We start from the raw sequence: 17030 nt of genomic DNA, 5'->3' as shown, positions 1-17030 counted from the left end.
GAGTAATATAAATGTGTCTGTCTCGAGTGGTTACAACACTGTGGCAACAATGCTAACGGTTTGCCAGGCAAATCCGTTTCCCATTATGTGTTAGCATTAAGCTAACGGGAGCGTTCTTTGGGCAAAGTTTTTGATTTTGAATATACACAACGTGTAATCATCTTTGTTTGATGTAATATCCCAAATGACAAAGCTATTTACCCAGTTTTCCTCCATGGTAGAAAAACAAAAATGGAAAATAAAAATAGGATTTGAACAGCAGACCACACAGAGGAGGCGCTGCAAAAGTTACGTTTGCTTTTTCAAGAAGTATATTTCAATGAGAAAATATTTTATCTATGTGCCTCTTATTTTACTATGATGTCATTTTTTGGAGGGTACTCTGTTAAGGTGGGTAATGTAATCACTGTTGGAAATGTGATTATTATTTTTTTTAAATAGTTTAATTTATACTAACTTAATCCTTGTAGTAAAACCGGCCGTTGGATTTGCAGGTGACCTAACATGAGTGACGTCTTTGTTTTCATTAGTTTTGACATTTTATACTGGAGGGGTCATGTGGGCGTGTCCGTAGCTGTCTGTGAAATGCTGACTTATTAGGTTATCTAGCAGTTCATCTTTATGGGGAATAGAAAGATAAAAGATAAAAAAAAAAAAAAAAAAAAAAAGTGTGCGTGTGTGCTGCAACCTATTTTCTGGTGGTTTTTTTCCCTCTCTATCAGTCCAAACAAAGAAGCGAGCGCGTTCCTTCCTCTTTTCAAGAGCTGCTTACACGACCGCACAGTCCAAACCTTTGTTCTTCTTTAATATTTTTACAGTCAGCCGGTGTGAAAATGAAGAAGTGTTGCAGAGCCAATCTCAGAAAGTCACACACGCACGCACTAAAAAAGCGGCATTGTCTTTTTTTTGTTATGTGAACGTTGAAGAGCAGGTAATTGGAACTGGGCCGGACACTTAAAGGCTGTAATGTGGCAGAGTGGCCAGCAGCTGGCAGGAAAGTTCTGCATGTGCTACATTTACTTCTGTGAAAGACCTATGAAGGACAAAATAGAATGGTGCCTTGAGATAGAAGGTTAATTCAGTCTGTGACCAAGCTTGCAACTCAAAACAATTATCTTTACCCATTGTGAATGGAAATGTCATTCATAAGTTGCGTCCTTTCCAAAAAAAAAAAAAAACCCAGCAAAACCTTTTTTGTTGTGTTTTTTACAAGGCAAATGTCACTCTAAATTATTGTACTCAATAAAAATAGCTTATCGCATAATTTCATAAAATGTAAATAATCAAAACAGTTTGTGCAAATAATCAAAATTCAGTGTGCTCCTCCTGTTGCGGCCGCCTTGGCCACCAGGGGGCAGTATAATACCGTCATGTAGACACAAATAACAGTCACCGCTTCTCTCAGTGACCAGGTAAGCTGCCATCAAATTGTTTTTTTGGTTTTTTTCGCAGAGGCATCTCCCTGTGTACATGTGTTGCCCAGTGTTTGTGTTATCTATTGCGTCATGCGCTATTACACCTCCTCTTAGATGCTATTTGTTAGCTCGCAAGTCAAAGCAAAAAATTGGCCGAACGACGGGCTCTTATCTCCCTAAAAAAATATTGAGTCATATCTCAAGACACCAATTCATATGATGGATTTTGAGTACAAAGGCCTTTGAGTGAATCACCATTGTGCAGTATGTCGGCGCTTCCATATTTGGAAGTTGGATGATGAAGGAGCGACACAAAGGCACAAAAACATGAGATATCATTTATATTCTTGAGATGCACAGCATGTTTGGTACTGTCAAGGCCATGAGCTCTGCTGTGAGCTGAGGTAGCACAAACACAACCATCGAAACACAATGAATGGCCACGTGTGTCAAATTGCTGAATTGTGAGGGCAAAGTGGAATCGTGACGACGAAAGAAAAGAGGCTGTGTTCGGAATCGCTCCCTATCAACTATAACGTGCGCCATTGTGCAGCGTTGCTCAAATTTACAGTGAGTAAAGGTCATCCCCTATGTTGTGCCCTCTGTGTAATCTTGAAAAGTAGCAAACGACCCATAGACACTCGGAAAGCAACATTATCCCATGTTTACGCTGATGCAAAAGATTTTCTGTTCCTGGGTTGCTGTTTTCATCTTTAAATTCATGAGTGGTGGCGGGAAATTCGCTCAAATTCTCCGTATTTACGTTCGACTGGAGTATCTGTGATTTTGTGTGTGTGGCTTTAAAATGTGTGGCCGAGCCTGGTGAGTGACGTGGGTGTCAGGTCCGCTATATATAACTCACTATATAGTGATCGGGGGGTTCAGGAATGAGTGAATGATTCCGAACACAGCCAGAGTCTTTTTTTGGTTTTGTTTTTTCTACTTCCTGCAGTATGCTACGGCACCGTACGCCATTACGCCCACCACGGCCACTAAAGCGGCGCCCCCGCACAGCAGAACGGGCAGATCGGCGGGACCCCCCGCTTTGGACCCCTCCTCCGAGGGGACGTCCCGGGCGACCGCCGGAGGGAGGATGGACGAGGGCGGGAGGAGGCCCGGCGCGGCGTATGTCGGCTCCTCTGCGGCTGTGGTGGAGGGCGTCGGCGTGGAGGTGGCGGAGGGCGGCTCCAGCCGGAAAACGGGCAGCGGGGGCAACGCCATGGGGGGCAGCATTTGCATGAACTCCGCCCCAGGCTCCTCCGACGACACCAGTAGCTCGTCAGTCTCTGGAGCCTGGAGGTCCAACACGCTGGTCTGAAGCTCCTCATCGTCCTCTTCCTCCTCCAGGTGCACCATGTCGGAATTGGACGAGTGGTTCTCCGCCGCAGCTCCGCCGTCGCTGCCGTCCAGGCTCTTGGCGTCCTCGGGGTCCACGTCGCCCATGGTGGACCAGGACTCGGCCAGCAAGCTCTCGCTCTGCCAGGGTCCGGGGCTCAGTGGTGGCGCGGCGGGCGTGGCGCCCGCCGACCCCCCGCCCGACTCGACTGGGGCGTTACCCTCCAGGATGACGACTGCTGGGGCGCAACACATTGAGGTCAGTCGTGAAATAACTTTTCGTTGGCTGGAATTGAAAATTGCTGCTAATACAGGATAAAAAAATATATACATCTTGCAGTTTTCACCAGAATGTCCTAAAAATAACTTTGCCTCACCAAAATAATGTCACGCGTGTTTGTACACGTGTGTATTTTTAATCCAAGGGAAATGTATACTTGTCACAGGGCTAATTTTAAGACATTCCTCCATTTTACAAGTTTCCAGCGTGTGCGTGCTTCCAGCGTGATACGCGAAGGTGACCCCTCTTCACCCCGCGTGTCGCGACTCCGCCACCCACTGCGGAAAGTATTCGCCAGCCGGCCGGCCTGTGCCCAAAATAGACGCGGGACTCCGTGCCCGCTGTCTCGGTTTGCCACGCGCTGCCTTGTGTTTGCTTAGCATTGGAGCAAATTAAACATCAAGCTTGCAACGGAATTACCATCGCTTAGCCTAGCTCGTTAGCTTCCGAATCAGGCAAAAATCAGCTGCACACTCGCAAGCTTATGCACTTGATTGACTCAACTGCAGATTGGCTTAGGGGTCCTTCAGTGGGCAGACCTTGATTTTGGACAGCTTCACAAAATTCTTGTAATGTGTTTGTGAATGAGAAAAACAGTACTTTATAATAGTGTGCTTTATAAAAACATACAATTAAATAAATAGAAAAAGAATTAAACAGCCACATTTTGCTTTCTGTGTGTGCACTTGTGTGCGCAGTATAATACACACAGACACACACTAAGAGTTTCACAACTGACTTCAAGAAGCTTCAGTAATCATTACCTGCAATGGGTAGAGAATATATGCCTGTCTACATGTGTTGTTCCAATGTTAGTGTTCAAATAGCCGATGCTACTGGTTAGCCCGTTTCACTGTTTGTTAGCATGAAGCCAAGCATACTTCATTAAAGCAAAGCACCGTATAACATGTGTATAATGCCAACAGTTGTCAACACGTGACGCAAGATGGTCACTCACACTGTGTTCTATAACGCCACACAATCATTTGTGGGCATGTGCTGCTGTTTTGGTTAGCAACTGGGTTTGTTTACTATCTATGAAAACCCAAACTCATCCCCAAAATTACCTGTTGTTGTACTTCTTCTGAACACTAGAGTTTATTGACCCCGCGTTGTGGTTGTCAGTCCCACCCCAATTTAATCATTGAAGCTAGCCACTCTCACACACACACACACACACACGTTAATCCCCGCACACGCACACTTTGTGATCCTCCTTAACTTTACTTTAATTGGATTCCCATTGATCCCATCCCGGCCATAAAGAGACACGAGTCAAATGTACAAGCTTCTCAGTTCATATTACATTGACAAAGTGGTTCACACGTTCATTCAAGTGCAAGGTTACCGTCTGCCCTTCACTGCTCTGAAATGACCCCGAGTGACCTTTCTTACCACTTGCCTGTCCACATGCACAGCATTCATTTGAATGAAAAGGAAAACCAACAAGCATATTCTTGAAACAAGGCAGACTTTTACACGATTGAAATGACTCGCTGAAACGTTTCTATGTACACAAAGAAAACCCTGAGCATACCTGGTTGTCGTTGGTGAGCTGCTAGATGACAAGCGCGTGTGGAGAGCAGAGTGCAGTGTGAATTAAAACACAGTCACACAAGGCAAGCAACAGGCAGGCAGACATGCACGCTCAGTATCTGCTGTACAAATAACTCAATGTTCAAGCGCTCTCTCCCTCTCTCACCCGCCCTTCCCTCCAAATCCATGACATAACACTTGGCCGTGGATCTGCCACGGTTGACTGTGCAGGTGGGAAATAAAAGTTTGGTGTCCTTATTCAGACTTTAACCAGAGTGTAAACAGTAACAATTGTGAGTTAATACATCACATGATGTGATGGAAGCACCTCGTTATTATATAAATAAATATTTAAGTTCAAGATCCATTGTGAAGCGTGATAAAAATGCTACGATATACAGTTCAACTTTAAAATGTGTAGTTTAGCACCGTTTTTTGACTTGCATTGATGCTATCCTTCTAATATACAGATGAAATATGTTGTTTGTATACTTTTTTTATTGAAGTATATTTAATTTAACACAATGAATTTAGATATATTTATTTTTATTCGTTTTTTTAAATATTTGAAGATTTAATTCGTTCAGTGACGGAGTAGAAACGTAACCCCACTTCTGCGTCACCCTCGCGCCTGGTTGGCCACAAAGCAGGAAGTAAACATCACGTGACCTCGCCAGTCAGCTGACCCTGAATCTGCACTGAAGACGTCTCTTCCGAGTCACGACCGTTGCGATTAGTTCATTCGTCGTCGGCACATTTTTCAGGTGAATCGAAATGTTGTTGATCAAGGTCTATTATAATGCGAGAGCTGTGCTGGAATGTTGCATTGCAATGATATTTTATTGACATTTTTGTGTGCGTTGAATGGCAGGCCCGAGCTAGCAAGCGGCAGCAACAGCAGCTACCATGGCGCTCAGCGATGCCGACGTTCAGAAGCAGGTATCCAAGGTTTTTTATTTTAAAATTAGATATTTGAATTTAAAAAAAAAACAAAACATTTTCCGCTCATCGCGACGAGCAATGTTATTGCTCGTTTGGCTTGGTTGACGCGGCCATTTCGTTTGACAGAGACCGCTAGCATCCTGCCCAATGACATTGAGCTACTCCGGGAGGTTAATGGTGAAATAAATAGGAACCTTTTTTACTGGGGGGTGAGGGGGTGGTTGTGTTGCAATGAAACGAAACGTGGACTGAGTCATCTTGACCACTGATCACATGACAATCATATGACAGAGGCCGGATGAGGAACTGCTGTGTATAATGGAAATGTGTAAATGTTCAATTTTAAAGGTCCTCACACTCTAATGACTGCTGTTGAATGTGCCGCTCATGATTAGGGACTGAAATAGATGCAAACATTCCTCACAGTTGTGAGAAAAGCAACCGCTTCACAGCATAATGCCACGAAACATCCCAGTCGCTATTGCAAACACTTTATATTTAAAAAAAAAAAATCAAATAAAATGAAACCACAACAGTTTACTGAGGTTGTCCGCCATGTCCACAGATCAAGCACATGATGGCTTTCATCGAGCAGGAGGCCAACGAGAAGGCGGAGGAGATTGACGCTAAGGTACGATGATCACGATGGCTCAGTAACTTTTTCCTTGGTTCAATGCATTTATTCGATATTTTGAAATGCAAAAGGCATGGAATAGTAAATGTACCCAAATGACCCTCAGCAGGACCCATAATATGTTATAAAGGTGTAAAAAAAAAAAAAAAAAATCTGTGCTTACTGATTAATTAGTATCATTAGACACTAAGGGATCAGTAGGGGCTCATACGTATGTACTTTTTCTTACACTTGGATCTCGCCCTACAGGCTGAGGAGGAGTTCAACATCGAGAAGGGCCGCCTGGTACAAACCCAGCGTCTGAAGATCATGGAGTACTACGAGAAGAAGGAGAAGCAGATCGAGCAGCAGAAGAAAATGTGAGTGGCGCTCGCACTGTGCATGTCCCACTTTCCCCGTGATTCCGTTTAGTTGTTGCGTGCAACACAATGGCCTCCCGTGTGACCTTTCGGCACCCTCCGTCGTCTGCGCGCGCGACAACGGCCACTTAAGACGCTAAAGTGAGCCAACGTGTGTGTCATTTGTCCGTTAAACAGCCAAATGTCCAACCTGATGAACCAGGCCCGCCTCAAGGTCCTCAAGGCCCGCGACGACATGATCTCGGTAAGTCACGCACTCATCAACAACGCTGAATTGGGTTTTAATTGTCGGGGGTCTTACCTCTCAGGACATGGTCAACGAGGCCCGTCAGCGGCTCGCCAACGTGGCGCGAGACCCGGCCAGGTACTCCGCGCTGATCGACGGCTTGATCCTGCAGGTCAGCGAGCGCTCTTAAAATCCTCAGCAGCATGAACACGATTATCACAAACAATGTCATTCATTCATTTCATTGCAGAATATCAGCTCCTCACACGTATTCACTCACACGCAATCGGTGTGCAGCAAAATCTCATATAAACACCACACACATTACACCATAGTGTAATTTGTATCCTATCGAATATTCAGATTGTATTATATCGATTAATCGGATAAAAATAAATGTTGCATTTTCATATGCAATAAAGTACAAACGTACTGTAGTATCGACTTCACACATGCAACATATAAATAATACGTACACAAAATACACTTTGTAAAACGAGTTTCTTTTTTCAGGGTTTGTATCAGCTGCTGGAGACGAGAGTGACCATTCGATGTCGTAAGCAAGACGTCCAGTTGGTGCAGGTGAGTCGTTGTTGCCTTCGTTCGTTCCCGCAGATCCACTTGACACGGTCACGCCTTTGCGCCTCTCGTCTACTTGCAGGCGTCCATCCAGAGGAACTTGCCCGTCTACAAGGCTGCGGTGAAGAACAACCTGGAGGTCCGCATCGACCAGGACAACTTCCTCGCTCCTGACATGTGAGTGCCGCCGGGCCGCTTTCCGCCGCTTTCCGCCCCAAGCGCAAATAACAAAGTGGGCGCGCCGACAGCTCGGGAGGCATCGAACTCTACAACGGCGACGGCAAGATCAAAGTGGCCAACACGCTGGAGAGCCGACTGGACCTCTTGGCTCAGCAGGTAACAACAAGGCGGTGCACCGATGGAGTAAAGAATGTCGTAAAATCCAATTGTATTATAAAATGACCGTCAATATCAATTATGATGTCTAATATTTAAACATTTATTGCATATTCTGTCACTCAGAAAATGTGTTATTTTTTTAAATGAATTTACAGGCAGCTGTCCACCTTTGAGTAGTATTCCTCGTCCCCGTAGCTCCTATGAATGTGTTTACTGTTCATTTTTTGGCAGCGTTGCAGGTTCAATTAAAGTTCGGGAATTAATCAATAAAATGAGCCTTGATCCGATTACAAAAAGTACGTAGTTACTTTCCCCAAGCAGACAAAAAAAAAACCCACGAAAGAAAATGACCCTTTGTCTTTTGGAGTGCACCCAAAGACACCATACGTCCTCCGTAAGCTTCTAATAATGTTTATCAGCCAATCTGTTTCATTGAATTTACAGTTGAACAATAAGCCTTTCACATTCATCCAAATAATTAATAATACACGCCGTGTCATGGGTGAAACTCATTGCTTAATAAGGCCGTTCATCACCAAATATATTAAAACAGGAAAAATACATTTTCTCTGTATTTTGGATGCAGCTAAGGAATTGAGATATGTATGCAAAAAATGTCTGTTTTGATCAAATTTAAAAATGTATAAAAAAATCTATAAAAAAAAAACTCTTAAAACAAAAAAATATATTTTCTCTCTCCAAAAAATAAAACTTTTTGCGCAATACCCAAAAAGTATATTTTTTGTGGGAGAAGAAAAAAATAAAAAATAAGTTGAAATATCGTGTGTTTGGCATGCAACTCAATAAACAATGCCACATTTTACGCAATAGCAAAATATATATTTATCTTTTCAGTTTTAATAAAATATTTTCAAACCATATATTACCATTGAACCCCAAAAAAAAAATTCCAAAATGTTTTCCAACATAATAAACCCCAAAAGATTGTTTTGCTTAAAGGGGGAAGTCAAGCCAAACATATTTCCGGTTTTGTTGTTGGGTTGAATTAAAAAAAAAAAAAAAAAAAAGTCACATGCATTTTGTAGGCCTGTTTTTCCCCACGTTGTGATTTTCTCTTGGTGGTATTGATCATTTTTCAGCAGTGCTCACGAACCATCCAACTTTTGTCTGATTGATGTGTCGCAATGTCCCTAGATGATGCCCGACATCCGAGTGGCCCTTTTCGGCGCCAACCCCAACCGCAAGTTCATGGACTGAGAAGCCCCGCCCCCTTGTTTCTGTATACTTTCCATTTTCTATTGTTTTGAGTCCCATTCCTGCGAAAAAGCGTCTGCTTTCTCGCGGTATTATTATTATTATTATTATTATTATTGTGTGCGTGTATAATGTGTTGATGTATCCGTGTGCGCCACCACGAAGGAACGCCACCACCACGTGCACGTTACGTGTCAGCAGGGACGGGGGGGTTACTTGCTGGATTGTGACCGCCATGAAGTAAGTTTGAATGTTTACAGAGTTAATTTATTCTTCCGCCAGAGAGGATACACTGTCTGTATATGAGCTTGCCCGTCTAAATTATGTGTGTAATGTGCTGTAAATGTACAACATGATAATAAAATATTGGAGTGGTGATCCACACATCTTGTGTGTCCTCACAGCAAACACACACACACACACGCTGGTCCTGCCACACTGTCCATTCATGCCTGGCTTGTTAGTCAATCACATGCTATTTGTCAGACAAAAATGCCTCAATAATCCCGTTGCGGCCAGTGTTGTGCTGACTTGCAGGGACGGAACAAGCGCAGTCTTGCGGGAAGACAGCGGAGTGAGCACATCGCTTCTTGTAAGTACGTACTTTGACTATGCCTTTTGCCTTGTTTTTTGTGACATAATCGCCAGGGAATGTCAGGCGCTTTCAACAGGTTCCTCATTTCTAAACATTGAAACATTTATATACGATAATACAGAAGGCTGTAAGTAATGCAGTTGTGAGCCTGGATGAATTTGAAATATTAGCAGTTTTTAGTCTAAAATAGACATAAATTTTTGGATTAACCATATTAGCATACTTTTAAGGAGAAAGAAAGCCCAGAATTTTCAGGGTTTTTTTTGTCTTATGTATATATATTTTTGTAAATTTTATATATATATATATATATATATTTATTTTTTTTTAATTTTTAACTAATCGCAAAATGTTCCATAATTAATCGCGATTAATCCGATTTTTCAACTATGTTTTTACAAAGCTTGGAACCGATATTTACTTGAGTAAATCTTGGGATGTGGAAAAAACATTTGAAATATATTTTGATTCAAAAACTGTTCTAATAGCTTGCTTTGATCCTTGAATACGATTCTCTGCTTGCAAAATACAACTGTCGAACGATACACCAAAGACGTACAACTAGCGATGGGTCCCGCAACACCGATGCGCCGACGCATGCGCCGAGCTGTCGGAGCAATCCCCGCGTCGGTGCGCGTACCGCTTTAAGACAATCACGTGAACGACACATGAACTGTGTCGACTCGGCAAAAGACAAGAACTTGTTATTGTTATAATGCTTTATAAAATTTAAATTAATCTCTATAGTGAACACACAAACTAATTCCGATGTTAAAAAGCTCACTCGGTAAAGCAACTCATGTGTTTACTTGCGACGTTTGCTTTCCATGTACCAATGTGGTTGTCATGGTGACTGTATCTAAATACCAAGCTAGCTGAGCGCAGTTCAGCCAAAAACAACCTCAACAAGTTGTCGTCTGTCTCGTTAGTAGGTGAAACAGCGCCTCTGAGTGGCACCAAAGGGCATGGCTGCCTCCCTCCCGTGGGCGGCGGTGACCCTGGCGTGGTTGTGGGCGGCGGCGGCGGGGATGCCCGACCCCAGCCGGCGAGACCTGCTGATGCGCATGGAGGCGTCCAGGCAGACGGGCGGCGGCGAGGCGCTCGCGCCGGCCGAGCTGCGATTGGACGGCAAGCTTCAGCGGCTGAAGGAGCGCGAGATGGCGGCCGAGCCCTTCCCGCCCGCCGTCAACTTCTTCAAGGCCAGGAGCCTCATACGCAACAGTCCCGTCTTCAAGCTGCTACAGGACATGCCCAAAGGTGACGGCGCAATGCTGAGGGACGAGCAGCCGCGGTGATGCGTTTGGCTCTCGCCTCTAGATGGCATTCGCAATATCGTTTGGGTCAGTGCCGGTTGATGAGCATTCACAGAATTTGAGGCGGGGGCGGGGCATGGGAAAATGTGAGTGCTGAGATGCGAGCGTTCGCACCGGCGCGAACATGCATCGAAGTTTGTACTTGCCCAAACATTTTAATAACGTAGACCAGCGTTGTGCCAAGATGTGCGTGGGCGGAAAATATCTCTTGCGCTTGCACAAGGTGTTTCAAAAAGCTGCCTATTGGCTTCGTTAGCAGTTATTGCATACATGCCGAGAGATAAGCCTTCACACTATATTGCGTCTGTGGATGCTGAGAGATGAACATTGTCACCGGCAGGCGGCGCCCTGCACGTCCACAGCACGTCCCTGGCGAGCGCCGAGTGGCTGGTGAAGAACGTGACGTACCGGCCGCACTGTTACATCTGCTTCACGTGGGACAACTCGGTGCGCTTCGTCTTCTCTCAGCGCCAGCCCTTCCCGCGCTGGGACTGCTTCTACTGGCAGCTTCTCAGCACTCTCCGAGCCCGGGTGGGCGACGTCGACGCCTTCGACGACAGGTCAACGCCGCCCGCCGCGCGTCGTCCCCTCCCGTCACGGAAGCAGCTCGCGAAACTTTGATCGCTTTCCAGCTTGATGCGGCATCTCACGCTGGTCACCGACGACCCGGAGGGCGAGTACCCGGACCAGGACGCCGTGTGGAACAAGTTCGAGAGCGCCTTCATTGCCAGTGCCGGGCTGGTTAGCCACGCCCCCGTCCAGAGGGACAGCTTCCTGCAAGGCCTGCGCGAGCTGCACCAAGACAACGTCATGTATCTGGAGCTGCGCAGCGGCCTGTCCAAGGTCCGTCTTTGCTCTGGTCTCAGCATTGGTGGCTAATATTGTTTCCAAGGTGTAAGAGCGTTGGGGGCGCCGCAAATATTCTGGCAGGGAACGCTGAGAGACACAAATTTCGATGACAAAATTGTACTTGGTTAAATGCTGAGACAAGAATTTTCAGTCCTGCATTATTTTTGTCATGCTATAGTCAGCCAAAGAAATTGTTCTTGTCACGTCTCCTTCCAGACATACGAGCTGGACGGAAGCCTCCACGACAAGATATGGACGCTGAGGACTTTTCGGGACGTCACCAGGAAGTTTGTGGCCGATCATCCGGACTTCCTGGGCGCCCGCCTCATCATCGCCGTGCACCGGTACGCGCGTGCCTCGGCGCCTTCACTCCTCGTGATCGGCACTCAAAGCGTCAACCGCCCGCAGGTCATCCAGCGCATCCGAGGTGAAGGCGGCCGTGGAGGAGGCCGTGACGCTGCGGCGGGACTTCCCCGACGTGGTGGCCGGATTTGACCTGGTACCAATTGACATTTTGCGCCCAAGCGAGGCGACACCGTTGGCAGCTCTGCTCTCGTACGGCAGGTGGGCAGAGAGGACAGCGGCAGGCCGCTTTGGTACTTCCGGGACGCGCTGGAGCTGCCGGCCCGGCTGGGCGTCAAACTGCCCTACTTCTTTCACGCCGGAGAAACCGGTACGTTGACGGAGAGCCTTTCAGCCAGCTCGCAAAGAACCATTTTGAAAAATAACGCCGTTGACAAGTTTGTCCTCAACGTTACGATTTTAAGAGACGATTCTTTTTTTTTCAAGATCCTCATCCTCAATAAATCAATCTGTATTGTGCAGTAATATCAAATGAATTGTTCTCCTTCCGCTGCTAACACTTGCCACTGCAGACAAGGAGGGCACGGAGGCGGATGAGAACCTGATGGACGCGCTGCTGTTCAACACCAGCCGCATCGGGCACGGCTACGCCCTGGCGCGCCACCCGCTCGCCAAGGAGATCGCCAGGGTGAGGAAGGTGGCGGTGGAGGTGTGCCCCATCTCCAACCAGGTCCAGTACACCGCCCGGCATTTTCACAATCGCTCAACTGCGGGGAATGAACCTCAAATAACCTTGTGCCCATGTCTGAGTTCTAACCGGCTTTGCAAACGTGTCCACCAGATCCTGAAGCTGGTCTCGGACCTGCGCAACCACCCGGCGGCGGTGCTGATGTCGGAGGGCCACCCGATGGTGATCAGCTCGGACGACCCGTCCATGTTCGGCACCTTGGGCTTGTCCTACGACTTCTACGAGGCCTTCGTGGGCATCGGCGGCATGAAGGCCAACGTGGGCACGTTGAAGGAACTGGCGCTCAACTCCCTCAGGTGAGGCGCCCGCGCCCGTCGGATCCTCTCTGTCTTTGTCCGCGCCGCCGCCGCCGCCGGCTAACGTCGGCTTCCTCGTGGCCCCGCAGGTACAGCTCGCTGCCGGCAAAGCTCAAGGACGCCGGACTGGCCGCGTGGCAGACGAAATGGGACGCCTTTGTTTCGGCTCACTCCTGAGAGTGAACATTGGATGGACCTCAAAGTCGGCGCTGATCTTAGTCCGAACAACAAAACAGGCTTCTTTTCCACCTACCGTGTAACCATCAACAATACATAACGCAAATAAAAAGGACGCCAAGCTAGCTGGCTGATTTGACCTGAATCATTATGAACGCTTCAATCACTAGGTAATAGATTGATCATATCAATGACCAACAGAGGGCGCCATTAATCCGGGCCCAGCTCTTTTACTGCCACAACAAGCCTGGCCTGCATTTATTGATTTCACTTGTTGTATTATAGCTATTTTGTTGTTTGTGTGTAAAGTGCTTTGTTACACCCTAGCTGTTGTGAAATGCGCTATAAAAATAAAATTGTATCTTTCAGCGGCCGACTACACATTTTTTTTTTTTTACATGATACACAACAGTTTGAAAACGTGACTAATCTTTGACTTTTATTTTCACTTAATGTATTCATACAACAAATAAGAAAACAATATTGATGATTTCAAATGAGTATTTACATGCGTTTTAAAAATGAAACTTGTCATTCCTCCTGTGGTCAGGTGGCGGCGCTGCTGGGGTGCAGCGGCTTGACTCGGATGCATCGGGACAGTCCCAGGCGAAGGCCCTGACCGGGAGACCTGGCGGCGGGACTCTGGGACAAAGGTGGACTTTTTCCAATTTGACCTGCGGGGTGAAGCAGAAACTTCAGGACACCTTTTTTTTTTTTTTTTCCCCCTCCCTTCATTCATGCTTGGACAATCATAATAACCTGGTGGGTTCCATTTCGGAATCCTGCCTCCTGTCGGACTGACTGAGACTGCCGGTCTGGACACGGCGGGTTTAAGCGTTGGGGGGCTTCTCGGGGTGGACGAAGGGGCCGCTGCAGATGCTTAAATGACAAGTTTACACTTTTATTTATTTTTTTTACAAACCAGACAAAAATTTTGCTTTCAGTTGGCCGAGGGGGCATCAATTGCAGATTTTTTGTTTTCGACGTTCCTGTAAAATAAATTGAACCTGTCTTGGGTTGCGCTTTCAGCTTGGGCGGCTGTCTTTCTCTTTTGCCAACGGGACTCTTGTGAGGCCTTCGCTGGTCGCTTGCCTTCTTTTTCTGGCTCTTCTTGTTCACAGTGAACTCCTCGTCCTCACTGAGGTCCTCCTCGCTCTCCGAATCTGAAATGACGGTCATATTAAGACTCAAACCCGTCCGTAAAGGTTGCTTGGAGGGGCTACCTGGCGTCAGTTTGGGCTCATAGTCGTCATCGTCAGGAGGGCGTCGTCTTTGCTTCTCTTTGGAGATTTCATCCAAGCCTGAAGAATGACTGAATTGAGTGCCTTGGTTGTTTAGTATTTAAAAAAAAGAGATAAACCTTTTACCCAAAAGTGACGCGTCCACACTGCAGTTGGAGCGGCGCAGGTAAGCGGGGTCTGTGTTCTCATCAGCTGGAAACCACAATGTGAGGTTTTTATTCATTAAGGCTTTTCACAGCCACACACTTGATCCTACCTTGACCAGCAGGAGGCGCTTCTTTCATCCCGTCTATGTTACTGTTATTGAGCAAAGAGAGCGTAATTGCCGCCTCCAAATCTCGAGTCAGCAGCTTTTCGTCTAGCGCTTTCCTGGAACGCATTTTGGAGTCATACAACTTTAAAGCTTTGCGCTTGTCGTTCACGTCGTGTCCTGCTTTACCTGCTTTTGTGGCTCTCCTTTAGTGCATCTTGGCTTGATGTGCTCCCTTGTTCCTGTTGTTTGAACTTCTTGCTGGGGGGGGCCTTCACACTGGCAAAGTCTTCATCTGATATCAATAATCAAGTTTGACAATTAGTATGGAGTCCTGGCCTTTCAGATGAAATTTGTGGGTGCACCTAATAATGTTTTCAGAGCATGAATGGTGCCAGGTTCAAGAATGTGTTTCAGCAAGCATGACTACAGTCATTTCTTTGTTTTATACATCAACCTTACATGAAAATGATTGCTTCCAAATAAACTTTTTTTTTAAACGAGTTTTTGTGTCTGTGTCTCTCTATTGCCAGTCATACAACTGAACGATAATACATTAATGTTCAAATCAACAGGCCCATATTTCACACTAATTTGAGTAAATTGAGACAACGCTATTTTCACTCTTTTTGTTCCATTTTTAAATTAAAATTACTCCTTTTGTCCACACGAGGGAGACAAAATCATGAATGGCAACAAGTCACATCAACAACAATGTATTGTGCAGGAATCCCGGCCAGATTTAACACTGATCTTTACAGTCAGTTTAACGTTTTTTATCTTTTCATTTTTGGACTCTTGATCCTACTGACAAGCGTACAGATAGAGTCCGGGTAGCTCGGGACCAAAACATACTAGACGCGTCTAGGCTACGCTCAAGATGACACTATTTCACCCACCGTCATCGTCAACATTCCTGAACTCGCAGTAATTGACGCTCTTGGTCTTCCTGTGAGCAGGAAAAAGTACAACATATGTTGAGTGGGAAAGTTAGCGCAGCAGCTGGCTCACTTGAATGGTTGGCAAACCTCGCCGGTCGATCCATCGGACGCAGGCTAATCGAAAAGAAAAAAAAGCTTGATTGCTTTATAATGCTGGGATTAGAAGAGTCAACTAAAATGAATTTAAAAAAAAGCTTTTAGGGCATCAAGGCAGCCTAGCCTTAACATGATCTTGGTTGTGCTTTGTTGTCAATTTGATTTTGAAGTAGCCCCCGCCAGAATGGAGGAGAAGTGACGAAAAGCCATATCCGAACAGTTGGCCACGAACGTTGGCCCTAGTAGTGCTGAGAATAATTTTTATTTACTCTCATTTTGGGGGAATATTTGTAGAAACGTGTCAACATGAACTGTGTATGCAATGTTAAGTTTTAGTAAAAAAAAAAAAAAAGAAAAAAAAGCGAAATGAAATGTGTCGAATCTGCTGTGGGGAGATAGCTAATGTAATAGCTAAAATTGTTCCTCAAGCATAAAATCTGCATATGTATAAATTATATATTTTCGCTCGTTTAGGGGAATATTTCTATTGCATATATATCGAGGTGAACTGTGTAAAATGTTCAGTTGTCGTTCCTTCATTTTTACCTAAATTAAAAGTGTCGAATCTGCTGTAGTAAAATATCTCACTTAAGGTTGTGACGCGTCTTGTCGGTTCTGCTGCTCACCACTAGATGTCAGTATTAACACGTGGCAGTTCCGCGCGTGACCTCTTGTATCACCCGAGGAAGAACCTAGCAACTAGCAAGCTTCTGGATGAGAATGGGAGCGTCAATCCACCATAGAGAATTTGCATCGATACACCCCCCCACCCCACACCCCACTCACCCACCACCCCGGCAGTCACGAAAGCCTCTTGTTTTACTTCATCCAGATGGACAAGATGGTGACGTATGCAGTACAATACAATACAATACAATTTCATTTATATAGTGCATTTCACAACAGCTACAGCTGTAAAAAATACATTTTAAAAATACATGGAAAAAAGAACAACAAAAAATATACAGTAGAAAAATAAAAGTAAAAAAATACAAAAAAATATATTTTTTAAAATAGCAAATTAAATGTGGAAATAAATACAAAAATAAATATATAAATACAGTTAAATATCCAGATTTTATTTATTTCAATTATATTTTTGGTTATTTTGGTCACTTTTATTTATTTTTGATTTTGGCAGTTTTGGTCCTGCATATGTTTCTGCTCACGTCCACCAGGTGGCGGTGGAGCATTTATGGAGAACCTGATCATGATGGATGTTTTCCTTTCGCCAAGGTCTGGTGCGAAGACGTACTTGATAAATCCAAGTGCGTGGTGCCTGAAAAGAGTAATAAATGGATGCAAACTATCAAATTATAATTACAAATTAAAGCGGAATGTAAAGAATTGTGCCGTGATTA

The 17030-nt window shown here is 45.3% G+C and overlaps 5 protein-coding genes across 10 annotated transcripts in view; 3 read left to right on the top strand and 2 right to left on the bottom strand.

Annotated features, from left to right (window-relative positions):
- Positions 1 to 2906, top strand: part of LOC147126408 (N-acetylglucosamine-1-phosphotransferase subunits alpha/beta-like) — a 66214-nt gene extending 63308 nt beyond the window's left edge. For both annotated transcript variants that reach the window (XR_015084759.1, XR_015084758.1), the window contains exons 38-39: positions 2368 to 2586; positions 2763 to 2906. The gene's annotated coding sequence lies outside the window, so the exon portion shown is untranslated. The remainder of the gene's footprint in view (positions 1 to 2367; positions 2587 to 2762) is intronic.
- LOC147126407 (uncharacterized) lies at positions 1740 to 4761 on the bottom strand. 3 transcript variants are annotated; one of them, XM_086022438.1, is made up of 2 exons: positions 4568 to 4761; positions 1740 to 2989 (listed from the first exon to the last, which is right to left on the bottom strand). In XM_086022438.1, exon 2 carries the CDS (start codon positions 2856 to 2858, stop codon positions 2355 to 2357), a length of 504 nt encoding a protein of 167 aa, XP_085878564.1. In that variant the 5' UTR covers positions 2859 to 2989; positions 4568 to 4761; the 3' UTR covers positions 1740 to 2354. The 3 variants fall into 3 exon arrangements, with proteins under 3 accessions (XP_085878564.1, XP_085878563.1, XP_085878562.1); XM_086022437.1 differs by having other exon boundaries at positions 1740 to 2986; positions 4568 to 4760; XM_086022436.1 differs by lacking the exon at positions 4568 to 4761 and having other exon boundaries at positions 1740 to 3061.
- A 487-nt stretch (positions 4762 to 5248) lies between these two features.
- On the top strand, positions 5249 to 9244 carry atp6v1e1b (ATPase H+ transporting V1 subunit E1b). The gene is made up of 10 exons (XM_086022443.1): positions 5249 to 5330; positions 5438 to 5505; positions 6074 to 6139; positions 6392 to 6501; positions 6679 to 6745; positions 6810 to 6899; positions 7241 to 7309; positions 7389 to 7483; positions 7555 to 7642; positions 8801 to 9244. Exons 2-10 carry the CDS (start codon positions 5473 to 5475, stop codon positions 8861 to 8863), a joined length of 681 nt encoding a protein of 226 aa, XP_085878569.1. The 5' UTR covers positions 5249 to 5330; positions 5438 to 5472; the 3' UTR covers positions 8864 to 9244.
- A 68-nt stretch (positions 9245 to 9312) lies between these two features.
- ada2b (adenosine deaminase 2b) lies at positions 9313 to 13509 on the top strand. Of its 3 annotated transcripts, none has more exons than XM_086022429.1 (10): positions 9313 to 9452; positions 10388 to 10712; positions 11109 to 11328; positions 11401 to 11611; positions 11834 to 11961; positions 12026 to 12116; positions 12182 to 12290; positions 12493 to 12650; positions 12762 to 12964; positions 13054 to 13509. In XM_086022429.1, exons 2-10 carry the CDS (start codon positions 10421 to 10423, stop codon positions 13139 to 13141), a joined length of 1500 nt encoding a protein of 499 aa, XP_085878555.1. In that variant the 5' UTR covers positions 9313 to 9452; positions 10388 to 10420; the 3' UTR covers positions 13142 to 13509. The 3 variants fall into 3 exon arrangements, with proteins under 3 accessions (XP_085878555.1, XP_085878553.1, XP_085878554.1); XM_086022427.1 differs by having other exon boundaries at positions 9332 to 9452; positions 10385 to 10712; XM_086022428.1 differs by having other exon boundaries at positions 9345 to 9456; positions 10385 to 10712.
- Positions 13510 to 13567: 58 nt separating this feature from the next.
- On the bottom strand, positions 13568 to 15971 carry rad51ap1 (RAD51 associated protein 1). The gene is made up of 9 exons (XM_086022435.1): positions 15661 to 15971; positions 15532 to 15581; positions 14822 to 14927; positions 14639 to 14751; positions 14509 to 14574; positions 14365 to 14442; positions 14149 to 14304; positions 13901 to 14020; positions 13568 to 13815 (listed from the first exon to the last, which is right to left on the bottom strand). The coding sequence occupies exons 1-9, from the start codon at positions 15675 to 15677 to the stop codon at positions 13688 to 13690; spliced, it is 834 nt and encodes a 277-aa protein (XP_085878561.1). The 5' UTR covers positions 15678 to 15971; the 3' UTR covers positions 13568 to 13687.
- Between the last annotated feature and the right edge of the window lie 1059 nt (positions 15972 to 17030).

Source organism: Filicampus tigris, chromosome 22, assembly GCF_054856515.1.
Source record: "Filicampus tigris isolate MCC_2025a chromosome 22, RoL_Ftig_1.0, whole genome shotgun sequence".
Classification (NCBI taxonomy): domain Eukaryota; kingdom Metazoa; phylum Chordata; class Actinopteri; order Syngnathiformes; family Syngnathidae; genus Filicampus; species Filicampus tigris.
Note: the sequence above shows the minus strand (reverse complement) of the source record. Positions and strands in the feature narration are given on the sequence as shown.

Excerpts from the sequence above, each read along its gene's own strand:
- rad51ap1 (XM_086022435.1), bottom strand. Across the intron at positions 14,575-14,638 it reads AGCGCCTCCTGCTGGTCAAG|CTGATGAGAACACAGACCCC; the intron begins GTAGGATCAAGT and ends TGTGGTTTCCAG. Across the intron at positions 13,816-13,900 it reads TCCGAAATGGAACCCACCAG|GTCAAATTGGAAAAAGTCCA; the intron begins GTTATTATGATT and ends TTCACCCCGCAG.
- ada2b (XM_086022429.1), top strand. The coding sequence starts at position 10,421 with ATGGCTGCCTCCCTCCCGTGGGCGGCGGTGACCCTGGCGTGGTTGTGG. Across the intron at positions 11,962-12,025 it reads CTCATCATCGCCGTGCACCG|GTCATCCAGCGCATCCGAGG; the intron begins GTACGCGCGTGC and ends AACCGCCCGCAG. Across the intron at positions 12,117-12,181 it reads TGGTGGCCGGATTTGACCTG|GTGGGCAGAGAGGACAGCGG; the intron begins GTACCAATTGAC and ends CTCGTACGGCAG.
- LOC147126407 (XM_086022436.1), bottom strand. The coding sequence starts at position 3,005 with ATGTGTTGCGCCCCAGCAGTCGTCATCCTGGAGGGTAACGCCCCAGTC.
- atp6v1e1b (XM_086022443.1), top strand. The coding sequence starts at position 5,473 with ATGGCGCTCAGCGATGCCGACGTTCAGAAGCAG. Across the intron at positions 6,746-6,809 it reads CCCGCGACGACATGATCTCG|GACATGGTCAACGAGGCCCG; the intron begins GTAAGTCACGCA and ends CTTACCTCTCAG. Across the intron at positions 7,643-8,800 it reads TGGACCTCTTGGCTCAGCAG|ATGATGCCCGACATCCGAGT; the intron begins GTAACAACAAGG and ends CAATGTCCCTAG.